A 20,311-nucleotide genomic window follows, 5' to 3' on the forward strand; every position below is an offset into this window, starting at 1 on the left:
GTTTAGGGCGGACTTCAGCCCAGGGCGTGATGCTGGAGACCCCGGAATCGAGTCCCAAGTCGGGCTCCCTGCATGGAGCCTGCTTCTCCCTCCACCTGTGTCTCTGCCTCTCTCTGTGTGTGTCTCTCATGAATAAATAAATAAAATCTAAAAAGAAAAAAAGAAGTAGGAGGTGAAAGAACTGGAAATACAATTCGCAAAGGAAACAGCTAGTGCAAAGGCCCTGAGGCAAGACTTTCGGTGTTTTCGGGAGAGGAAAAAGGAGACTGTATACCTGTAATGAGGAGCAGAACTAAGACAACGTGAAAGAGGGAGCCAAGATGGGATGTGGGGTTAGGGTTTTACTGTACCTGAAATAGGAAGGCACTCAGAAAGGAATGATGTGGAGAAGGGCCGCAGAGGGGCCACGGAGAGGGAGAGGGCGGACAGATTCAAGGGTTTGGATATGATTGTGGGGATTGAAGGAGAGAGAGGACTCGAGAATGAACGCGGGGCTTAGCGCCAGCAGGAACTACGCAACTAGTGTGGCCCTTATTGAGATGTGAGCCTTTTGTCAGGGCTGGCGGGGGTGAGGGCGACGGGGGCGGGCTGGGGGGGAGGTCCTGGGGGCGGGGTGGGGCACGCTGGGCCCGGGGCTCCGAGGACTCCGAGCGGAGGTTGGAGCTGGGGGGCGGGGGGCAGCGAGGGGAAGTCGGCAGGTGCTTCGGGACTGGAGGAGCGTGGGGGGGGGGGGGCGGGCGCGGGCGTGTAGGGCGCGAGGGGATTGGACTAGAATCTTCCCGACTCCGCCAGGGGAGGGGAGGAGCCGGCAAAACCGGCTGAGCCCCCCCCTCGCTCCTCCCTTGGCGCGCTGGTGCGTCCGCAGGCTGGGTCCCTTCTGCAGGTGAGGCTGGCCAGGTGCGGGGGGACGGGCGCCGCGGGGCCCCTCGGGCTCTGCACCCTGCTTTGTTCCCGACGGGCCGGTGGCAGAGGCCCCTTCCTCAGCCTCCCCTCCCCGCAGAGCAGCGGCGTTGGGGCACCCGGCGGCTCAGAAGAGCACGAGACGCTGGATGTCAGGGTTGTGAGTTCGAGACTCACGTTGGGTGGGGAGAGTTTAAAAAAAAAAAAAAAAGGAAGAGCAAAGTAAAATAGCAGTGCCAGGAGGAGAAAGTGAGGCCAAGGAAAGGAGGCAATATTTAAGTACGGGCTTTAAAAGAAGGTTGTGGGGGGGGTGCACCTGGGTGGCTCAGCGGTTGAGCGTCTACCTTCGGCCCAGGGCGTGATCCTGGAGACCCGGGATCGAGCCCCGCGTCGGGCTCCCTGCATGGGGCCTGCTTCTCCCTCTGCCTGGGTCTCTGCCTCTCTCCAACTCTCATGAATAAATACAATCTTTAAAATAAGTAAAAGGGTGGGGGAGGTGAACACTTCCTTGGTGTCTTTGGGGAGTGATGGAATGAGGGGAGCGCTTTGGAGCCTGGCGGACCTGGGTGTTAAGTCTGTCCCCTTTTCGTGGATGCCAGGCCTTGAACTTAATCCCCAACCCGGTCTTCGCAGTACTTCCCATAAACTGTACAAGTAAGGGAATAGGTTTGAAGGTAGTGACTTTTTCTGCATCGCCTTCATTGTTAGAAATGACTGAATTCTTTTTCAAACGGTGAATATATATTTACTGCCAAAGTGTCCTAGGAAATAGACCCCAACTAGCACAAAAAAGGAAAACCATCCTCTATCCCTGTCTCTCTGCTTGCCCCCCCTCAGGCGGGGCCCTAGATCTCTGCCTTCCCCAGCAGGGCTCCCCAGCCTCCCCTCCCAGACTCTCAGTAACTTTGTATCTTTGCGTAAATTCCTATGATCTTGTAAATCGAAGCTAACACACAGCTAGAAAAGCAAAAGGCTAGAGAGGAGCTTCCCCCCTCCTATATACAAAGTGGAGTACTTCTCTGCATGCTAAACCTTAAACTTTAAATTCTGCATCATGGACTTTGCTTGAACTCTAGACACTGAGACTGCTGTGCAGGAGACCAAGTCCTGTTCTGCAGAGAACTTTCTTCCAAGTGATCGGTCTTCGCTGGGTACGCAGGTGAGACTTGGTGGAGCGGCTGAGAAGCTGGAGAAGTGGAGGGCAGGGGTGCATAGTTCAGAGTGAATTGGGCAATTGACCTTTGGACCGATGAGCTGGGAGTCTTGCAGCAGCTGGTGTAGGCTGGGAATCCTGTGCCTGGGGCCGTGGTTGTCTCCTGTTGGCCGGATCCCAGATTTGGTCACCCCTGGAAGTCGCAGGTGTTTCACAATTCAGTTGTTGCAGGTATCGGAAAATGCTTTTACCCTCCTATGTCAAATTAAAAGGTAGTTTAGACCCGCCACTCGGTTTTGTGAAATAGGTTAGGAAGATCGCACATTCTGTATCTCAAATGTATTATTTTGATGTCAAATGCTAAATTCCTCTCAGAGATGAATGAAAATAAATAGGTGGTCTCTTTCCTGCCCAAGATCCCAGACATCCTGAAATTATATCCACTCTGGCCTCACAATCCCTAATCAGGGAAGGAAACAGGATTTGCAGAGGCTGAGGCTGGAGCACCTTTAGCGAGTTTCTCCCCCACCCCCCTCGATTTGGCGAGTTTCAGGTAGGTTTAGACTGCCGTCAAAAGCTTAGGAAAAATTGGGAGGTTTTTAATCAGTGCAGCCATGAGTTTGAATTTAGGTTTTAAGAAACTTGAATTTACCAGGGAGAGCACTCTGGAGGCTGGAACCTGTTAGAAGGGGCGAGAAATCTTTAGCAATTGACACTCCCAAGGCCGTGGGGGGAGGGGCAGGGGATAAGTTTCCCCTTAATCTCCGGATGGACCATCTTGTTTTGGTTTGCATTTCCTTGGCCTTGACTGCTTTTTCATATGTTTATTATCTACTTGCATTTCCTATGTGGTGCATTTTCAAAGTGAGCAGCCAATTCTGTGGGGGGGGGGGGGGTGTTTTGTTTCTTTTCTTTTCTTTTCTTTTTTCTTTTCTTTTCTCTTTCTTTCCTTTCTTTCTTCTTTTCTTTTCCTGAATGTGTTGGTGGTATTGCAGATTTCCTTTTAGCCAGAAAAAGAAGAGTTAATATTTCCCGGGCCATTCCCTGTGGCCACAGGGTTTGGTTTGCCATTGCATCATTGTGTGCTGTGTCTGGGTGTCTTTTCTGGGTGCAGGGGAGAAGAATAAAGGAAAAGACTAACTTGAACTCCTTCTAAACGGCATTATGCTTTTCCCATTTTAATTACCCAAAAGGTTCAGCAAATTCCCAGTGCCCCTTTCAGGCTGGAGAGGGCAGAGGTTGCCTCTGCATTGGCTGTAATCCATTTTCTAACACACTAGAATCTGTTCTGGTTTGCATTTTCCTGATTCATAAAATTGAGCATATTTTCATGTATACCATCCTTTTTCGTTTCTGCTGGTTCTTTGTGTATATATGAAAATTCTACTGCATGTGTTCTCTGCAGCTTGTTTGTTTGTTTGTTTGTTTGTTTTTTACTATATCAAGGACATTCCAAACCAAACCAGAGTGTTAGGTCTCCAAATATACTCTAAATGGCTGCTTATAGTTGCACCGCGTGGTGGATCGTGGTTCATTGTCTATGTGTTCTTAGGTACAGGTGGTTTTATTCCTGGTGTAGATTCTCAAGGGGAGAGTCCTTATGTATTATACCTGATTTTAAGAGGTTTTCCAATTTCCTGGAAAGTTGTAACTGCTCCCACCCCAGAGAGGTAAAAGGGATTCTTTTTTTTTTTTTTTTCCCTAATCTTCTGGGATTGGGCAGCTTTTCGTATGTTTGGTATTGCTTTGCAGTGCCTCTTTTTTTTATTTTAGCTTATTGATTTATATGAACTTTTACTACAAGAAACATTAGACTGTTGTTTTTTTTGTGTGTGCGTGGTGGTTTAGAATGTTATTCCCTCTTCTGTGAATCACTTACCTGTTTTAGCTTACTGCCCCCCCCTTCTGTTTCAGCTTTTTTGCAGTTCAGAACTTTAATGAAAATTATCTGTTCTAGGGCAACCCGGGTGGCTCAGCGGTTTAGCGCCGCCTTCAGCCCAGGGTGTGATCCTGGAGACCCGGGATCGAGTCCCACATCGGGCTCCCTGCATGGAGCCTGCTTCTACCTCTGCCTGTGTCTCTGCCTCTCTCTCTGTCTCTCATGAATGAATAAATAAAATATTTAAAAACAAAAAAGGAAAAGAAAATTATCTGTTCTAATGCTAATCTGATGAGGGGTTTGTGTTTTTACACAATGTGGATCAATACTTGATTAGAAGATTTTTTAAAAAATGTATTTAAGTACTCTCTACACCCACTGTGGGGGTCAGACTCAAACTGGGATATCAAGACTTGCCAGGCGCCCCTGAATAGGGGGGGTAGGAATGCAGAAAAGAAATGCACCAACTTTTTTTTTTTTTTTAACCATGCAGCAAAACTTTTATTAACATTTTGAACAGCTATTGAGAAAACCAGTGATTCAGCTCTTACTAAAACTGGTAATTTCTAAACTTGAATTGGGGCAAATGGCTAGAGTGCAGAGCAATGCCATCATTGGGCACTAAGAATTCAAGATTGAAGAATTAACAGCCACCCCTCAGATGGAGAATCAGGTGGAGAGTTGACTTTTTCTGGATGTTGTAATCAGAAAGAGTGCGGCCATCTTCCAGCTGCTTGCCTGCAAAGATGAGCCTCTGCTGGTCAGGGGGGATGCCCTCTTTATCCTGGATCTTGGCCTTCACGTTTTCGATGGTGTCACTGGGCTCCACCTCCAGGGTGATGGTCTTGCCGGTCAGGGTTTTCACGAAGATCTGCATTTTGACCTGCTAACCAACGCAAGTCAATCACGTCCAGTCACCCCCACACCAACACCTTAACAATGCCAGCCGCCTCTGAATAAGTTTTGCTAGGATACTATTTATTTCCTTTAGCTTTTTTATTTTATTTATTTATTTTTAAGATTTTACTTATTTACTCATGAGAGACACAGGCAGAGGGAGAAGCAGGCCCCATGCAGGGAGCCCGACGTGGGACTCCCGGGTCTCCAGGATCACACCCTAGGCCGAAGGCAGGCGCTAAACCGCTGAGCCACCTGGGCTGCCCAGCTTTTTTATTTATTTATTTTGTTGTTGTTGTTGTTTTTGTTTTTTTTAATTTTTATTTATTTATGATAGTCACATCAGAGAGAGAGAGAGAGGCAGAGACACAGGCAGAGGGAGAAGCAGGCAGGCTCCATGCACCGGGAGCCCGACGTGGGACCCGATCCCGGGTCTCCAGGATCGCGCCCTGGGCCAAAGGCAGGCGCCAAACCGCTGCGCCACCCAGGGATCTCCCTCCCCAGCTTTTTTATTAACATACATTGGCAAATGAGCTTTTTAGAAAATCCTTGCAGTGGATCATTTCTCATGCTTAATTTTGCACTTTGTAGTTTTTTTCTCTTTAAGGAAAATTCTTACTTTTGACTATATTGTTTATACTTTTAAATTTCTAGTAGTATTTTTGTTTTTTGTTGTTATTTTTAAGATTTTATATATTCACTCATGAGAGACAGAGAGAGGCAGAGACCCAGGCAGAAGCAGGCTCCATGTGGGAAGCCTGATGTGGGACTCCATCTGGGGACCCTGGGATCACACCCAAGCCAAAGGCTTGGGTCAACCACAGAGACACCCAGGTGCCCTTCTAATAGTATTTTTTGTAAGACCCACAAAGCAGTCTGTTTCATCTGGGAGACCTCGGTGGTATTCTTTTTTCATTTTTTAAAAAGTTCTTTATTTTTCTTAAGGTTTTATTTATTTATTCATGAGACAGAGAGAGAGGCAGAGACACAGGCAGAGGGAGAAGCAGGCTCCATGCAGGGAGCCCAACGTGGGACTCGATCCCGGGTCTTCAGGTTCACACCCTGGACCAAAGGGAGATGCTCAACCGCTTGAGGCACCAAGGTGCCCTAAAAGCTTCAGTATTGTTGTAACTGTACTCATGGTGAACATAAAATATATGTAATTGTTTAATCACTCTTTATATGCCTGGATTACCATAATATTGTATGTCAACCATGCTTCAGGTTAAAAACAAACTTAAGTATTTTTTTTTTTTTAAAGATGTATTTATTTATTTACGACAGACATAGAGAGAGAGGCAGAGACACAGGCAGAGGGAGAAGCAGGCTCCATGTACCGGGAGCCCGACGTGGGATTCGATCCCGGGACTCCAGAATCGCGCCCTGGGCCAAAGGCAGGCGCTAAACCGCTGCGCCACCCAGGGATTCCCTTAAGTATTTTTTAAAAATAAAATTCAAACAAGTTTATTAAACAATTCAGGAACTGGGCTGCATCCTGTCTAGCAAATAGAGGGGAGCACCGAAGATCTGCAGAAAGGGAAAAGTTTTTAAAGGCTGGACAAGGAAGTCCTAAAGAGAAAAAGGATTAGTTCAGGTGAGGTCCCACCATCTGGGGACAAAAGCGTTTTAATAAGTGTATTGTCTCCTCGTCCTTTAGAAGAAAGAGAGGGCTCATGTGACAGATTATTGGTGCTGACCAGAAAATTCTTTTTTTTTTTTTTTCTAGATTTTGTTTATTTATTCATGAGACACACAGAGAGGCAGAGATACAAGCAGAGGCAGAAGCAGGCTCCATGCAGGGAGCCCGATGTGGGACTCGATCCTGGTACCCTGGGATCACTCCCTGAGCTGAAGGCAAATGCTTAACCACTGAACCACCAAGGCTTCCCTGACCAGAAAATTCTTGATCAACTTTTTAAAGGTTATCTTCCTGGGTTGAAACTGCAGTTATGTTAAGTATTCATGCAGTCTTGGTTTACTGAGTTGGGACTGTAACCTATGTGACACCATTTTGGGCCTTTTGAACTTCTTCTATCTCTTAAAAGATAAGAACATTTCTTAAATAACCACAGTATTATCACAGGTAATACCATTCATTAATTCATTTAATAGTTGGTCCACATTCAAAATTTCTGGCCCTTCCACGTTGATTTGCTTGACTGGGATCTGGATAAGGAATAGGTCCCCTTGGTCTTCTAACCTGGAATAGGTCCCCAGCCCCCATGTCACTGAAGTATTGAGGACTGTGGAGTCTTACACAGTGGACTTTATGCATTGCCTTCTCATTGTCGCCTCGACTAAGCGTCAGGTACAACTCCTGATGTTGGATTTTCTAGTTTATTTTATTAGGAGGAATGAATAACTAATATCGATCACTTTTTCTATTAGTAGTCATGTTTCTTTCTCTCTTTTGACCATTTCTCTGACTTAAGATTTTTTTGTATACGTTTTTCCTTTGACCTCCTGCTGCTCATCATTTGAGTTTTGTCATAAGTGAATGGTAGGTTTAAGATATTTTGCAACTATTAATGTTTTCTTTTTTGAGCAGTGTAGTACATTACATGTATAAATTATTTGCTTTTAAACTTCTAGCAGCTTAAGAGATTTTATTTGAGAGGGTGAGAGAGAGCGTGAGCGAGCAGGCCTGTGTGCACACACACCAGCAGGGGGCAGGAGAGGGAGAAACAGACTCCCTGGTGAACACCTGTCCAACATGGGGCTCCACCCCAGGATCCCAAGATCATGACCTGAGCCCAAGTCAAATCCTTAACCAACAGAGCCATCTACATACTCCACCTCTTTTTTTTTTTTAAAGTAGGCTTCATGCCCAGCATGGTGCTTGAACGCACAACCCTGAGATCAAGAGCCCTAAGCTCTCCAACTGAGCCGGCCAAGTGCCCTTCTTAGGGCATTTTTTAGTGTGACCAAACACACAATATAAAACTTACTGTAACTATTCTTTAAATGTAAAATTCACTGGCATTAAACATTTATTTGCATTATTGTGCAACCATCCCCATCCTCAATCTCCAAACTTTTATTTTTCCAAACTGAAATTCTACCATTAAACACAATCTCCCTATTCCCCCTCCCCGCAGCCCCCTGGCAAGACCATTGTACTTTCTTATTCTGTGAATTCGATGATGTTTAGGTACCTCATGTAAGTAGCCTCATACAGTACTTGTCCTTTTGAGACTGGCTTAGCATGTCTTCAAGGTTCATTTATGTTGTAGCAAGTTATCAGATGTTTCTTTTTTTAAAAAAAAATATTTATTTATTTATTTATTCATGAGAAACCGAGCGAGCGCGCGCGAGAGCGGCAGAGGGAGAAGCAGGCTCCATGCAGGGAGACCGACGTGGGACTTGAACCTGGGTCTCCAGGATCACGCCCTGGGCTGAAGGCAGTGCTAAATGGCTGAGCCACCCGGGCTGCCCAGATGTTCCTTTTTAAGGCCGAATAATCCATTGTATGTGTATGCCACATTTCCTTCCTTCATCTTTTGAAGGTGTCTGTACAAATTACTTAGTTCTTGTTTTTAGTTTTTTTTTTGTTTTAAAGATTTTATTTACTCATCAGAGACACAGGCAGAGGGAGAAGCAGGCTCCATGCAGAAAGCCTGATGTGGGACCTGATCCCAGGACTCTGGGATTATAACCTGAGTTAAAGGCAGACACTTACCACTGAGCCACCTAGGCATCCCTTGTTTTGAGTTCTTGTGGTTAAATATCCAGAAGGGGCATTGCTGGATCATATGGTCATCCTGTGTTTCATTTTAGGAGGAGCCACCTTATTGTTTTCCATAGCAACTCCCTGCATTCTTGAATAAACCGACTTGATCTTGGTGTATCCTTTTAAATAGTGTTGGATTTTATCTGCTGCTATTTTCTTTCTCTCTCTCTCTCTTTTTTTTAAGACTTTATTTATTCATGAGACAGGCAGAGGGAGAAGCAGGCTCCATGCAGGGAGCCCGACATGGGACTTCATCCCAGGTCTCCAGGATCAGGCCCTGGGCTGAAGGCAGTGCTAAACTGCTGAACCACCCGGGCTGCCCTTCTTTTTTTTTTTAAGGATTTTATTTATTTCTCTGAGAGAGTTAGAGTGCGAGCAGGAGGAGTAGCAGAGTGAGAGGGAGAAGCAGGCTCCACCCCCCTGAGCAGGGAGCCAATGTGAGGTGGACCCCTATCCCAGGACCCCTAGCTTGGGGGACCATGACCTGAGCCGAAGGGAGATGCTTAACCAATGACCCACCCAGGTGCCTCTAACCTTTACTATTTAAATGCCATACATAGAAAGACTCACTTTTAAATTTATGCTATCATAACTTTTCATATTTTGATTTTTCTAGAATGAGAAATTTTTGAACCGTGTGACTATAAGTGTGTATCCTTTTTGTCCCAATATGAATGACCTATTAGCTGCTCCTATGATTCTTTTTTTTTTTTTTTGTAAGATTTAATTTATTTATTCATGAGAACACACAGAGAGGATTGAGAGAGAGGCAGAGACACAGGCAGAGGGAGAAGCAGGCTCCATGCAGGGAGCCCAACATGGGACTCGATCCCGGGTCTCCAGGATCACGACCTGGGCTGAAGGTGGCGCTAAACCACTGAGCCACCCAGGCTGCCCTCCTATGATTCTTATATCCCTTTTTGTAGTAGTCCCTAAAGTTCTTTTTTTTTTATGCAGACAAGATATTTCATGCTAATTTTTTCTAACTAATAAACAATTTTTGGAGCAGTTTTAGGTTCACAGCACACTGAGTGCAAAGTACAGAGAACTCCTCCCATATGCTCCCTGCCACCACGCACATGCAGCCTCTGATCAGCATCCCACACCCTAGTGGCACATTTGTTACCATCATTGAATTTACATCGATATATATCATCATCACCCAGAGTCCGTCGGTTGCATTAGGGTTTATTCTTGGTGAGTGAATTTTCTGAGTTTCTGTGACTTTTGACAACTGGGTGACATATATCTGCCACTGTATCATACAAAAGAATTTCACTGGGACACCCCAGTGGCTTAGCGGTTGAGCGTCTGACTTTCGCTCAATGGCCTGATCCCAGAGTCCCCAGATCCAGTCCCACCCACATCAGGCTCCTATTTGGAGCCTGCTTCTCCCTCTGCCTGTCTCGTCTCTGCCTCTCTGTGTCTCTCATGGATAAATAAGTAATAAAATCTTTTTAAAAAACAGAACAAAAGAATTTCACTATCCTAAAAATCCTGTGTTCTTGCCTGTTTATCTCCCTCCCCTCAATTCCTGAGAACTGATCTTTTTCTCTCTGTAGTTTTGACTTTTCCAGAATGTCATGTAATTGGAAACCTACAGTATGTAGCCTTTCCAGGTTGGTTTCTTTGACTTAGTAATATGCATTAGTCTCCTCCATGTCTTCTATGGCTTACTAACTCCTTTCTTTTTAGCAATGAAGAATAGTAACCACAGTTTATCCACCTACTGAAAGATATCTTGGTTCCTTCTCAGTTAAGGCTGCTAGGGCAGCCCTGGGTGGCTCAGCGGTTTAGCGCCACCCTCCACCCAGGGCATGATCCTGGAGACCCAGGATCGAGTCCCCTGTCAGGCTCCCTGCATGGAGCCTGCTTCTCCCTCTGCCTGTGTCTCTCATGAATAAATAAATAAACTTTAAATAAGGCCCTCTGCCTGTGTCTCTCATGAATAAATAAACTTTAAATAAATAAATAAATAAATAAATAAATAAATAAATAAGCCAGCCAGCCAGCATCTCGGGGTGGACGCAGGTTTTGTATGGATACAAGTTTTTTCACTCCTTTGGATGAATTACAAAGGAGCATGATTGTAGGGTCATCTGGTAAGAGTATGTTTAGTTTTGCAAGAAACTGCCATAGTGTCTTCGAAAGTAGCTGTAATATTTGCATAATATTATTTGCATCAACAGAGTGAATGCATGTTCCTGTTACTCTGCATTCTTATCAGCATCTGATGTTAGTAGTTCAGATTTTGGCCATTCTGATAGGCGTGTTGTGGTATCTAGTTATTTTAATTTGCATTTACCTGATGACACACAATGGTCATATGCTTTTCATATGCTGACTTGCTGTTTGTAGATCTTCCCTGGTGCAATGTCTCTTCAAGTCTTTTGCCTATTTTTTTAATCAGGTTGTTCATTTTCTTTGGACTAGGTTGTAGGAGTTTCATGTATATTTTGGATAACAATCCTTTATCAGATAGGTCTTTGGGAAATATTTTCTCCCAGTAAATGGCTTATAGCATCTTATTAAGTCTCACGCTGATTATGATTTTTTTTCCTTTGTTTTTGGAATGTTTGTTGGTTATGGAGTTAACTGCCTATGGGCATATGAATCACAAATGTGTATCTGCAGAGCAGAAACTAGGTTGGGTTCTAGACATGCTTATCTGGTTCTCTTAATTATTGCAAGAGCACTTCACACTTCATGAGTTCAACAAAATGTGTACTCTTCCTTTAAAACCTGGCTTTTTCCTGACCTTCCCCATTTAGAAGCCAGATCCACCAGAGCCGGCCCTCCTGCTCCCTCCCTCCGTGGGTTACCCTTCCAAGACGCTTGCTCCAGCCTTGCAGGTAGTTTCTCCCCTGCATGAAATGTACTTGCTTCTGTTCTTTGCTATGTAACTGCTGCTTATTTCTCAGATTCCATATGAACTACTTCTGCAGGGGAAGCCTTCCTGAGTCTCCCTTGAATACATAAAATGACACCTGGTATAGACACTTATGACCCTTGACCCCGCACTTTGTAAGTGGGCACAATGGCGATTTGATACTTGTTTCTCCCTAGATATTTACCCCCTTTCAGGGGAGGTTTCACATCAGGGTTTTGTTTTGTTTTGTTTTGTTTTGTTTTGCTTTCTCTTTGTGGGGAAAGGGGGGCAGAGGGATGGAGGGAGACTCTTAGGGAGGTTCCATGCTCAGCACCAGCTTGATGCAGGGCTTCATCTCTGATCTCAGGACCTGAGCTGAAAACAAGAATTGGATACTTAGGGATGCCTGGGTGGCTCAGCGGTTGATTCTGGAGACCAGGGATCAAGTCCCACATCGGGGCTCCCTGCATGGAGCCTGCTTCTCCCTCTGCCCCTGTCTCTGCCTCTTCCTCTCTGTGTCTCTCATGAATAAATAAATAAAATCTTTAAAAAGAAATTAAAAAAAAAAGAATTGGACACTTAACTGAGTGAGCCACCATGCGCCCCTCTGTGTCAGTTTTTTACTCAACATCTTTTTCCTTTCCTATCCAGCACAGTAACTAGTATACAGTCCCTCACTAAGTGTGGGTAGTGGGCAGCGCCTCAGTGATTGAGTGGATTGGGCATCTGACTTCAGCTCAGGTCATGATCCCAGGATCCTGGGATTGAGCCCCAAGTCAGGCTCCGTGCTCAGATGGGAGTCCATTTCTCCCTCTCCCTCTGCCCCTTCCCCACCCAGCTCATGCTCTCACTCTCTCAAAGAAATTAAACCTTTAAAAAAGAAATAAATGTTTCTGGGAACTTATGCTCATGTCTGAATTCAGAAATTTTATCGATATTATATATAGATATATATGCATCTTTTATTAACCTTGCACCCGACCCGATGATTTTTTTTTTCAATCAGATGACTTCATTCCAGTGAGAGTTATCTATTGCTATGATCTGTGTTTTTTATCCCTCCATTCGATGCTTGAAAGGTTTTCTGGTTCGGTTCCTCAAAGTTACTATTAGTACTCATGAGTCCTATTAACCTTTACTCTTCGGCTCATCTTCTTTGATAATCGCTAGCACTTTTGTTTATTTACCCTAATCTCCTTCCATTAAGTTGCTAAATTCTCTTACAGAGGAGGGAATTTTTCTTTTCATACCTGTAAGTTCAAGCAGTTTGAGTCTTGAAGGCAGGTGGTACAACTGTTAGTGTATCAGCAGCAAAGTCAAGTGGGTAGCTATGTTTTGCAGAGGAAAAGATTCAGGAACAGGCATCCCAGCTGTTGTCCAAAGCGTGTGTATTGTGCATACCTGCTTCCTATCCTTGTTAACTAAGTGATGAGGAATGGGGGTGGTTTGTTCCTTTACACCACGCAGGGTCAGGACCACAGGGTGGAATGCTGAAAAACAAAAATGAACAACCGGAGTCTCCTCATGCAAAGATAAAGGGGCCTTTGTGAGGTGGGAGTAGGCATGGGTTTTCTGCTCCTCTCAAATCCATATTTGCATTCTGGAAAGTAATATTCTGAATTGACTTGAGAGCTGGGTATTTTTTTTTTTTTTTTTTAAGATTGTTTATTGATGTGAGAGGGAGAGCCTGTGGAGCGGGGGCAGAGGAAGAGAGAGAGAAAGAGAATCTCAAACTCCCCACTGAGCACAGAGCTCCAAGCCCCCAGAGATCATGACCTGAGCTGAAATAGAGTCATGCTCTTGGGCAGCCTGGATGACTCAGTGCTTTAGCACCACCTTCAGCCCAGGGCCTGATCCTGGAGACTCGCACGTTGGACTCCCTGCGTGGAGCCTACTTCTCCCTCTGCCTGTGTCTCTGCCTCTCTCTCTTTCTGTGTGTCTCTCATGAATAAATCAATAAAATCTTAAAAAACAAACAAACAAACAAACAGATCTTAAACGACTGAGCCACCCAAGCGCCCCGAGAGCATGTTTAAAGAAATTAAAGTCTTAATGTTAACTATCTCTGCATCAAAGAAAGGGCCTTCTCTTTCCATTTTGTATAAGATTCTATTCAAGTCCTTAAACTTTAAGAATTGGGTATGGTACATTCATTTTAGTAATGTCTATTTTCTTGTACTCTGTTTAATCCTCACAGAGAACACAGGCAGCAAAGTTAATAGTATAGGAAACTGGTCAATTTCTGTCATTCGTTTTCATCTACTATTTGGTTGATTTATGGCATTGAAAGCTTTACTTGAGTGCGGTCTTAATAATCTTTTATGAATTTTGAATTCTTTTTTTTTTGTTAGTATGCATACACCCATCTTGTCACCCTTTGTATTAAATTGTGGTGGAGTTCTCATACTATGGTATACTTAACCACATTCATATTCTTGATTATTGTGCTTCTCAAGAATTCATCAGTAAATGAGTTTCTGTTTTTGTTTTTATATTTCAGATGATATATATATTATAAAGATTTTTGAGTTTGGGAAAGTCTAGCAGACCTGCAAGAACAAAAGTTACTCTTCAGGAAAATAAAACAACATATCCACAATGTCCATTGCAGAGTCAGAAATTGTTAGACTTGCAAAGAAACAGGAATGTAGCAACCATAGGGAAGGCATTCAGTTGCTAGAAGACCAGGAGATGGCTCAGGTATTAGATTTAAAAGGCAAAGATGTGTCAGCAGTTATGCTGATGAAGTTTAAAGGCTTGATGGAAAGCCTGGAGTTAATGGTTGAAGAGATAAGGGAATCCTTTAAAAATGACCTAATGGAAATTTTAGGAGTAGAAAGTAAAATACCTGAAGTGAAAAATAAAAACAACACCAATACCAAAAAGGAGTGGCAACAAATAAAAGGCTCAACCACACAAAAACCATGTTCGGTAGAGAAAATAGAAGGAGCAAACTCTGACATAGTTGAAGATACTGAAAATGTGGCTTCTAAAAGAAAAGAAATAAGTGAACTGAGTAGCAAATTAGACAAACCTGAGGACTACAGTGTGGACCAAGGCAAGGAATTGTCCCATGATGAATCACAAAATGACAAAGTCCTGGAAAGTGTGGAGGAAACCAGAGGCAATTTAGACAACACTTGTGAAGATTGTATCATACTTACAGAAGTAACACAAGAGAACCAAGAGATTGGAGAAGATGAACAGGTCAAAGAAAAAAGAGAGGAAAAAATCCCTCAGAATTTAGAGAATAAAGAGAAAACTCTAAAAGCCTCCAGAGAAGATGAAGGAGCAGTACTTAGGTTGACAGCAGACTTTTCATCAGCAACACTGGACGTTAGTAAGCAATGGAGTAATGTCTTCAACATTCTGAGGGAAAATGATTTTGAACCTAAAGTTCTATGCCAAGTTAAGTTAACATTTAAGTGTGATGGTGAAGTAAGGACCTTTTCAGATATGCAAAGTCTCAGCAATTTTACTAGCCAAAAACCATTTATGAACAAATTACTGAAAGGTGTACTCCCACAAAATGAAAAAATAAAGAAAGGAAGAAGTTACGGAATTCAAGAAAAAGTGGTAAGTATACAGATCTGTGGAGCTTATATGCAGAGAATAAGTAATAGTTGGTAAAGTTCTTCTAGAGTTTAAACCAATTTTTAAGAAATAATTAAAAGTAAAAGCAATGACCTTAAGAGTAATGACTTCAAGGCTTTTTTTCTTTTAATGGGTGGTGTTGGAAGATTGGAAGAGGTTAGATTTGAGAAGAGTTTGTACATAATCATTACAGATGTTAAAAGAAAAATTTAAATGTTATGTATTTAAGGGTAAACACTAGGATAGTCGCTTTTAAATCATTAAAAGGGAAAAATAGAAACAAACAGTTGAGTAAATTCAGTTAAAAGCCCTCATGCAGTGGGATTATGACCAAATAGAAGTGTGTTCAACTTTCAATTTATAAAGTAGTCCTAAATTGTCTTCATTGGTAGTCAGGGAAAAGTAAATTATTTTACTAAAGCCTATTCTAGGGTTCATTATGTTGATATCTAGCTGTTACCCATTCCATGTATAAAGATCTTGGTTTCTTAGATTATGTTCCCATGTATTTGATTTCATTGAAAACACATTAGGTTATTTTCTGAATATTTTTTGTGATCCCAATCTTAAAAGGTAGTTCCTGTGGTATATTGTAGACATTCTCTATCTCCCATCTTCAGTGTATATTTCTTATATTTGTCTGTGATGTAAGACCGTAGTCTAGTTTCATTCTTTTGCATGTGACTGTCCAGTTTTCCCAGCACCATTTATTAAAGGGACTATCTCCCTTGCATATTCTTGCCTCCTTTTTCCATATATTAGTTGACCATATACATGTGAGTTTGTTTCTGGGCTCCCTATTCTGTTTACATTGATTTGTATGTTTTTGTGAACTATCCTGCAATACCATACTGTTTTGATTACTATAGTTTTGTAATTCGGTATGAAATCAGACTGTGATGACTCCTGCCTTATTCCTTTTCAAGACAGCTTTGGGTATTTGTGGTCTTTTGTGATTCCATACAAATTTTAGGATTGTTATATTCCTATGAAAAATGGCATTGGAATTTTAGTAGAGATTGCATTGAATCTGCAGATTGCCTTGAGTAGTATAGACATTTTAACAATATTCTACCAATTAATGAGCACAGAATACCTCCATTTATTTGTATCCTCAGAGGCCTGTATCCTATGCCAGTATTTTTTTAAAGATTTTATTTATTCATGAAAGACAGAGGGGCAGAGACATAGGCAGAGGGAGAAGCAAGCTCCCCATGGGGTCCTGGGATAATGACCTGAGCCAAAGGCAGATGCTCAACCACTGAGCCACTCAGGTGCCCCCCCAAGCCAGTATTTTCGATGTGTTTTCAAAAGAATACCCAATTCTTTTGCCCTCCCAACATTTTGAAGTGTAAAATATTTCTAAAATGACAGTCTAGAATTAGGAAATATACTTGGATCAACAAATTCTTTGAGAATTCACCTAACCTCAGAATTTAACTGTTCCCCAGAGATTTACACAGATGAGGTACCCAACCTGTCCTGGACAGTTGATGGGGAGGAGGGGTGGAAGGACAAATAGTGATCAGCTAGCCCTAAATACAGAAGAGTCTGTAACAGAGGGAGCATTAAAAAGCTCAGGTACGTACAGGGTTTCAAGGAATATTATGAGCCAATTTCTGTATTAGAGATAACTATCTCAGGCTCAGTACCTAGGTTGTCATATTTAACCCTCCCAACAATCTGAAATAGTGCTGTCTTATTTATTATTTATTTATTTATATTTTTAAAATATTTTGTTTTTCCATTCATCAAAGAGAGAGAGAGAGAGGCAGACACACAGGCAGAGGGACAAGCAGGCTCCATGCAGGGAGCCCGACATGGGACTCAATCCTGGGTGTCCAGGATCAGACCCTGGGCTGAAGGTGGTGATAAACTGCTGAGCCACCGGGCTGCCCCTCTTTATTTATTCTGTTAGTGCTGTCTTTAGATGCTGTTCTAGAGGGCAAGCTGATGCACCAGTAGCAAATATGACAGCTGGATTTGAACAAGCCAATCTTTTTAAAGTAGTCTTCATGTCCAAAGTGGGGTTTGAATTCATGACCCTGAGATTGAGTCACGTGCTCTACCAAATGAGCCTGTACTACTAACCAAAACATGCTTTCCTTTTGAGTAATGTGGTTGGAGCTTGAACTACAAAGAGGGATATTTAAGAAATACTAGATTTACTTTTATTTCCTTTGAGGAAAAAATAAATATGAATATTGGGCTTTTTGTTTGTTTGTTTGTTTTGGTAGTGTTCCTGAAGTTAGAGAAGTGTCTACCTTAGGGTCCTGCATGTAATCAGGCGTTGACCTAACAAGTTGTTTTTGAGAGTCAGTGTTGGGAATATAGAAGGAACACACTAAATGTTATGACCCCATGGAAATTTGCAAATGCTGTACCAATACCAGGTGTGATGGGGTGATCAGAAGGGAAACTTATTTGAGGACCTAAGCATTCAAGAATAAGTAATACTTAAATACTTTTTTAGATATTTGGTAATTGTTAAGATGGTGGTCCTATTAAACTTAAAGAGTGAAAGCATTGATTCCTTTAAAAGATACAGGATACTGGGATCCCTGGGTGGCGCAGTGGTTTGGCGCCTGTCTTTGGCCCAGGGCGCGATCCTGGAGACCCGGGATCGAATCCCACGTCAGGCTCCCGGTGCATGGAGCCTGCTTCTCCCTCTGCCTGTGTCTCTGCCTCTCTCTCTCTCTCTGTGACTATCATAAATAAATAAAAATTAAAAAAAAAAAAAAGAGTGAAGCTAGTTTTAAAAAAAAAAAAAGATACAGGATACAAAGTTTTGTTTTCTTTTTTTTTACTTCAGGAAAAAACTCGATTAGATTCAAAGAATGGAGCTGAGGGGGAAGTCAGTGATGGCTTGAGCTTTCTCTTTGTTAAAGAAGTAAAGGTTGCTGAGCCAGAGGAGGTGAAGAATTTAGAGATGCCAGAAGAAGACTCTTCAGAGCTGGAAGATGAGGAAGAAGAGGCTTCGGGCCTGGAGGAAGAGGAAGAAGAGACTTCAGGGCTAGAGGAGGAGGAAGACACTTCTGAGCTGGAAGAAGAGGTGGGAAATGAGGCTTTGGTGCTGGAGGAGGAAGGAGAAGAGGAGGCTTCAGTATCCTATAAGAAACCAGCTTCAACATTTCAGTGTCATTCTGTGGTAAATACAAAATATGGAGTTGAGGAAAAAAACAGTAATGACTTGGAGATTGTTTTAATTGAAGAGGTAGTAGAAGATTCTGACCCAGAGGAGGAAGAAGGTTCAGAGTGGGAAATGGAAGTAGTCTTATCTTGGGAGGAAGGAGAGGACTCTGAAGTAGAAAATATAAAGACTGCCTCCCAGATTGAGAAAAAAGAGGCCTCAGATGGACTTAAAGAAATTGCCTGTGATTATTTGGCTCGGGACTTTGAGAAGAAAAAACTGGTGAAATACCAGATGGTACAAAAAGCCCAGAATAAAGAGGAAACAGCTATGCCCAGAAACCAAGGAATTGGGACAGTCTGTCGTACCTTGCGTTTGGCCTCTCCCTCAACATCACTAGAGCTAAGTCCTGATAAGCAGAAAAGGCATTTAAGTACAAATTTGAGTACTCCATCAGGGATCACCAAATTTTTAAGGAAAACTGAGAAAGGGCGACACAAAACCCTACAAACAGATGCACAAACGTCTAAAGAAACAGACTTAATACAAGAAACAGAAGAAAACTTTAGAAGAAATATAAATACCAACTTTAGAGAGCTACAGGAGGAGGTTGCCAATATTAAAAATTCTCTTCCAGAGGTCTTAGAAATAAGTTCTATAGATGTTCTGAATAGCAGAATAAATATACTTGAGGAGAGAATGGACAGCCTAGAAGATCGTATTGAAGAATTCTCTAAGGATACAATGCAAATGGCCAAACAGATAATAAATAAAGAAAGGTCAAGAGACATAGAGGATAGATCGAGAAGTTCCAACATCCGTTTGATAGGAATTCCAGAAAAAGATAATAAAGAGAATGGAGCAGAAGAAATAATTAATGAAATCATTGAAGAAAACTTTCCAGAGCTAAAGGATTCAAGTCCTGCGGTTGTCAGTGCTTATCGAATACCTAGTAAGATTGATGAGAAGAGACTCACTCCTAGACACATCTTGGTGAAATTTGGGAATTCTAGTGACAAAGAAAAAATCCTAAAGGCTTCCAGAAAGAGAGAAATAACATACAGAGGAATGAGAATCAGACTGACCGCAGATTTATCATTGGACACTCTAGATGCTAGAAGTCAGTGGAGCAATATAATACAAATTCTGCAGGCAAAAGGCTTTACACCTAGAATCCTATACCCAGCCAAATTGGCATTTGATTTTGAAGGTAAAATGAAGACATTTTTTGATACTGAAGAGTTCACAAAGTTTGTTTCCTGCACACCGTCTTTGAAAGAATTACTGGAGGATATACTTTAGCCATCTAGGATGAGTATAATAAACCTGTACACACAGTACATATTACCTTCCTCTCACAGCAAAAGACAAAAAGGAAAACCAAAATAAAATGCCACAATCCTACCCAGGAGGATGGATCGTGAACAGTATACTTTGGGGAGAAGGGGAAAGGAACTTTACAGATGCTTCTTAGATGTTGGTGAAGTTAAAGGGTGTATTAAAATTAGTGTTAATCATTTTAGCTTCTGTAGGAGTAGGCTTTCCAAACTACTGGGGAGAGGGAGAGAATCCATGTAAACAGGAAGAGGTGGGGTGAAAGCAATAGAAAAGCACAGGAAAAAAGATAACAGTATAAGTAGGGAAAGATGCAAAACTTGAACTTTTATTGCAAGAAGATATTCAACTTTATATCCTTTATCATGATGTGAATCTTCAATCTGTATATTAAACCTTTTTCCTTTGAATATGCTTCCTTTGGTTACTTTTCTACTTTACATTTTCTGGTATATTTTGTCATTCCATAGTTTATAATCTTTACCTTTTATTGTGGAAACCCATCCAGTGGAGAGGTCAAATCTTTCCTAATGTTGGACATTAATGTATTTTCAGTTGTTAAATGATTTAGAGTAAATTGATTTGCAATGTGTGGATAAGAAACAAAAGAGGATGAAGTAACCATTTTACGGCTTTTGCTATTATACGGGCTTATTTAGCATATTTAATTTTTAAAAAGTCATCTGTTCTAACTCTGACCTTCATGGACCTTTCTGCAAACTGATTGCTATTGCAAATTCCCTGGCCTCCGTACACCTGGCTTTGAGTTCTTACTCTACTGTGTGACCCGAGGTAAGTTACTAATGATGCCACTTGAATCTCCA

General features: G+C 42.3%; 2 protein-coding genes across 4 annotated transcripts; one reads left to right on the plus strand and one right to left on the minus strand.

Moving 5' to 3' along the window:
* Positions 1 to 762: 762 nt before the first annotated feature.
* L1TD1 (LINE1 type transposase domain containing 1) lies at positions 763 to 19,897 on the plus strand. Of its 3 annotated transcripts, XM_072820511.1 has the most exons (5): positions 763 to 883; positions 1,977 to 2,059; positions 11,331 to 11,411; positions 13,929 to 15,004; positions 17,835 to 19,897. In XM_072820511.1, exons 4-5 carry the CDS (start codon positions 14,027 to 14,029, stop codon positions 19,452 to 19,454), a joined length of 2,598 nt encoding a protein of 865 aa, XP_072676612.1. In that variant the 5' UTR covers positions 763 to 883; positions 1,977 to 2,059; positions 11,331 to 11,411; positions 13,929 to 14,026; the 3' UTR covers positions 19,455 to 19,897. The 3 variants fall into 3 exon arrangements, with proteins under 3 accessions (XP_072676612.1, XP_072676613.1, XP_072676614.1); XM_072820512.1 differs by lacking the exon at positions 11,331 to 11,411; XM_072820513.1 differs by lacking the exons at positions 763 to 883; positions 11,331 to 11,411 and having other exon boundaries at positions 1,848 to 2,059.
* Positions 4,401 to 4,829, minus strand: LOC140624797 (ubiquitin). The gene has a single exon (XM_072811705.1). It carries the CDS (start codon positions 4,807 to 4,809, stop codon positions 4,576 to 4,578), a length of 234 nt encoding a protein of 77 aa, XP_072667806.1. The 5' UTR covers positions 4,810 to 4,829; the 3' UTR covers positions 4,401 to 4,575.
* Positions 19,898 to 20,311: the final 414 nt, after the last annotated feature.

This window comes from Canis lupus, chromosome 3 (assembly GCF_048164855.1).
Source record: "Canis lupus baileyi chromosome 3, mCanLup2.hap1, whole genome shotgun sequence".
In the NCBI taxonomy this organism is placed as follows: Eukaryota; Metazoa; Chordata; class Mammalia; order Carnivora; family Canidae; genus Canis; species Canis lupus.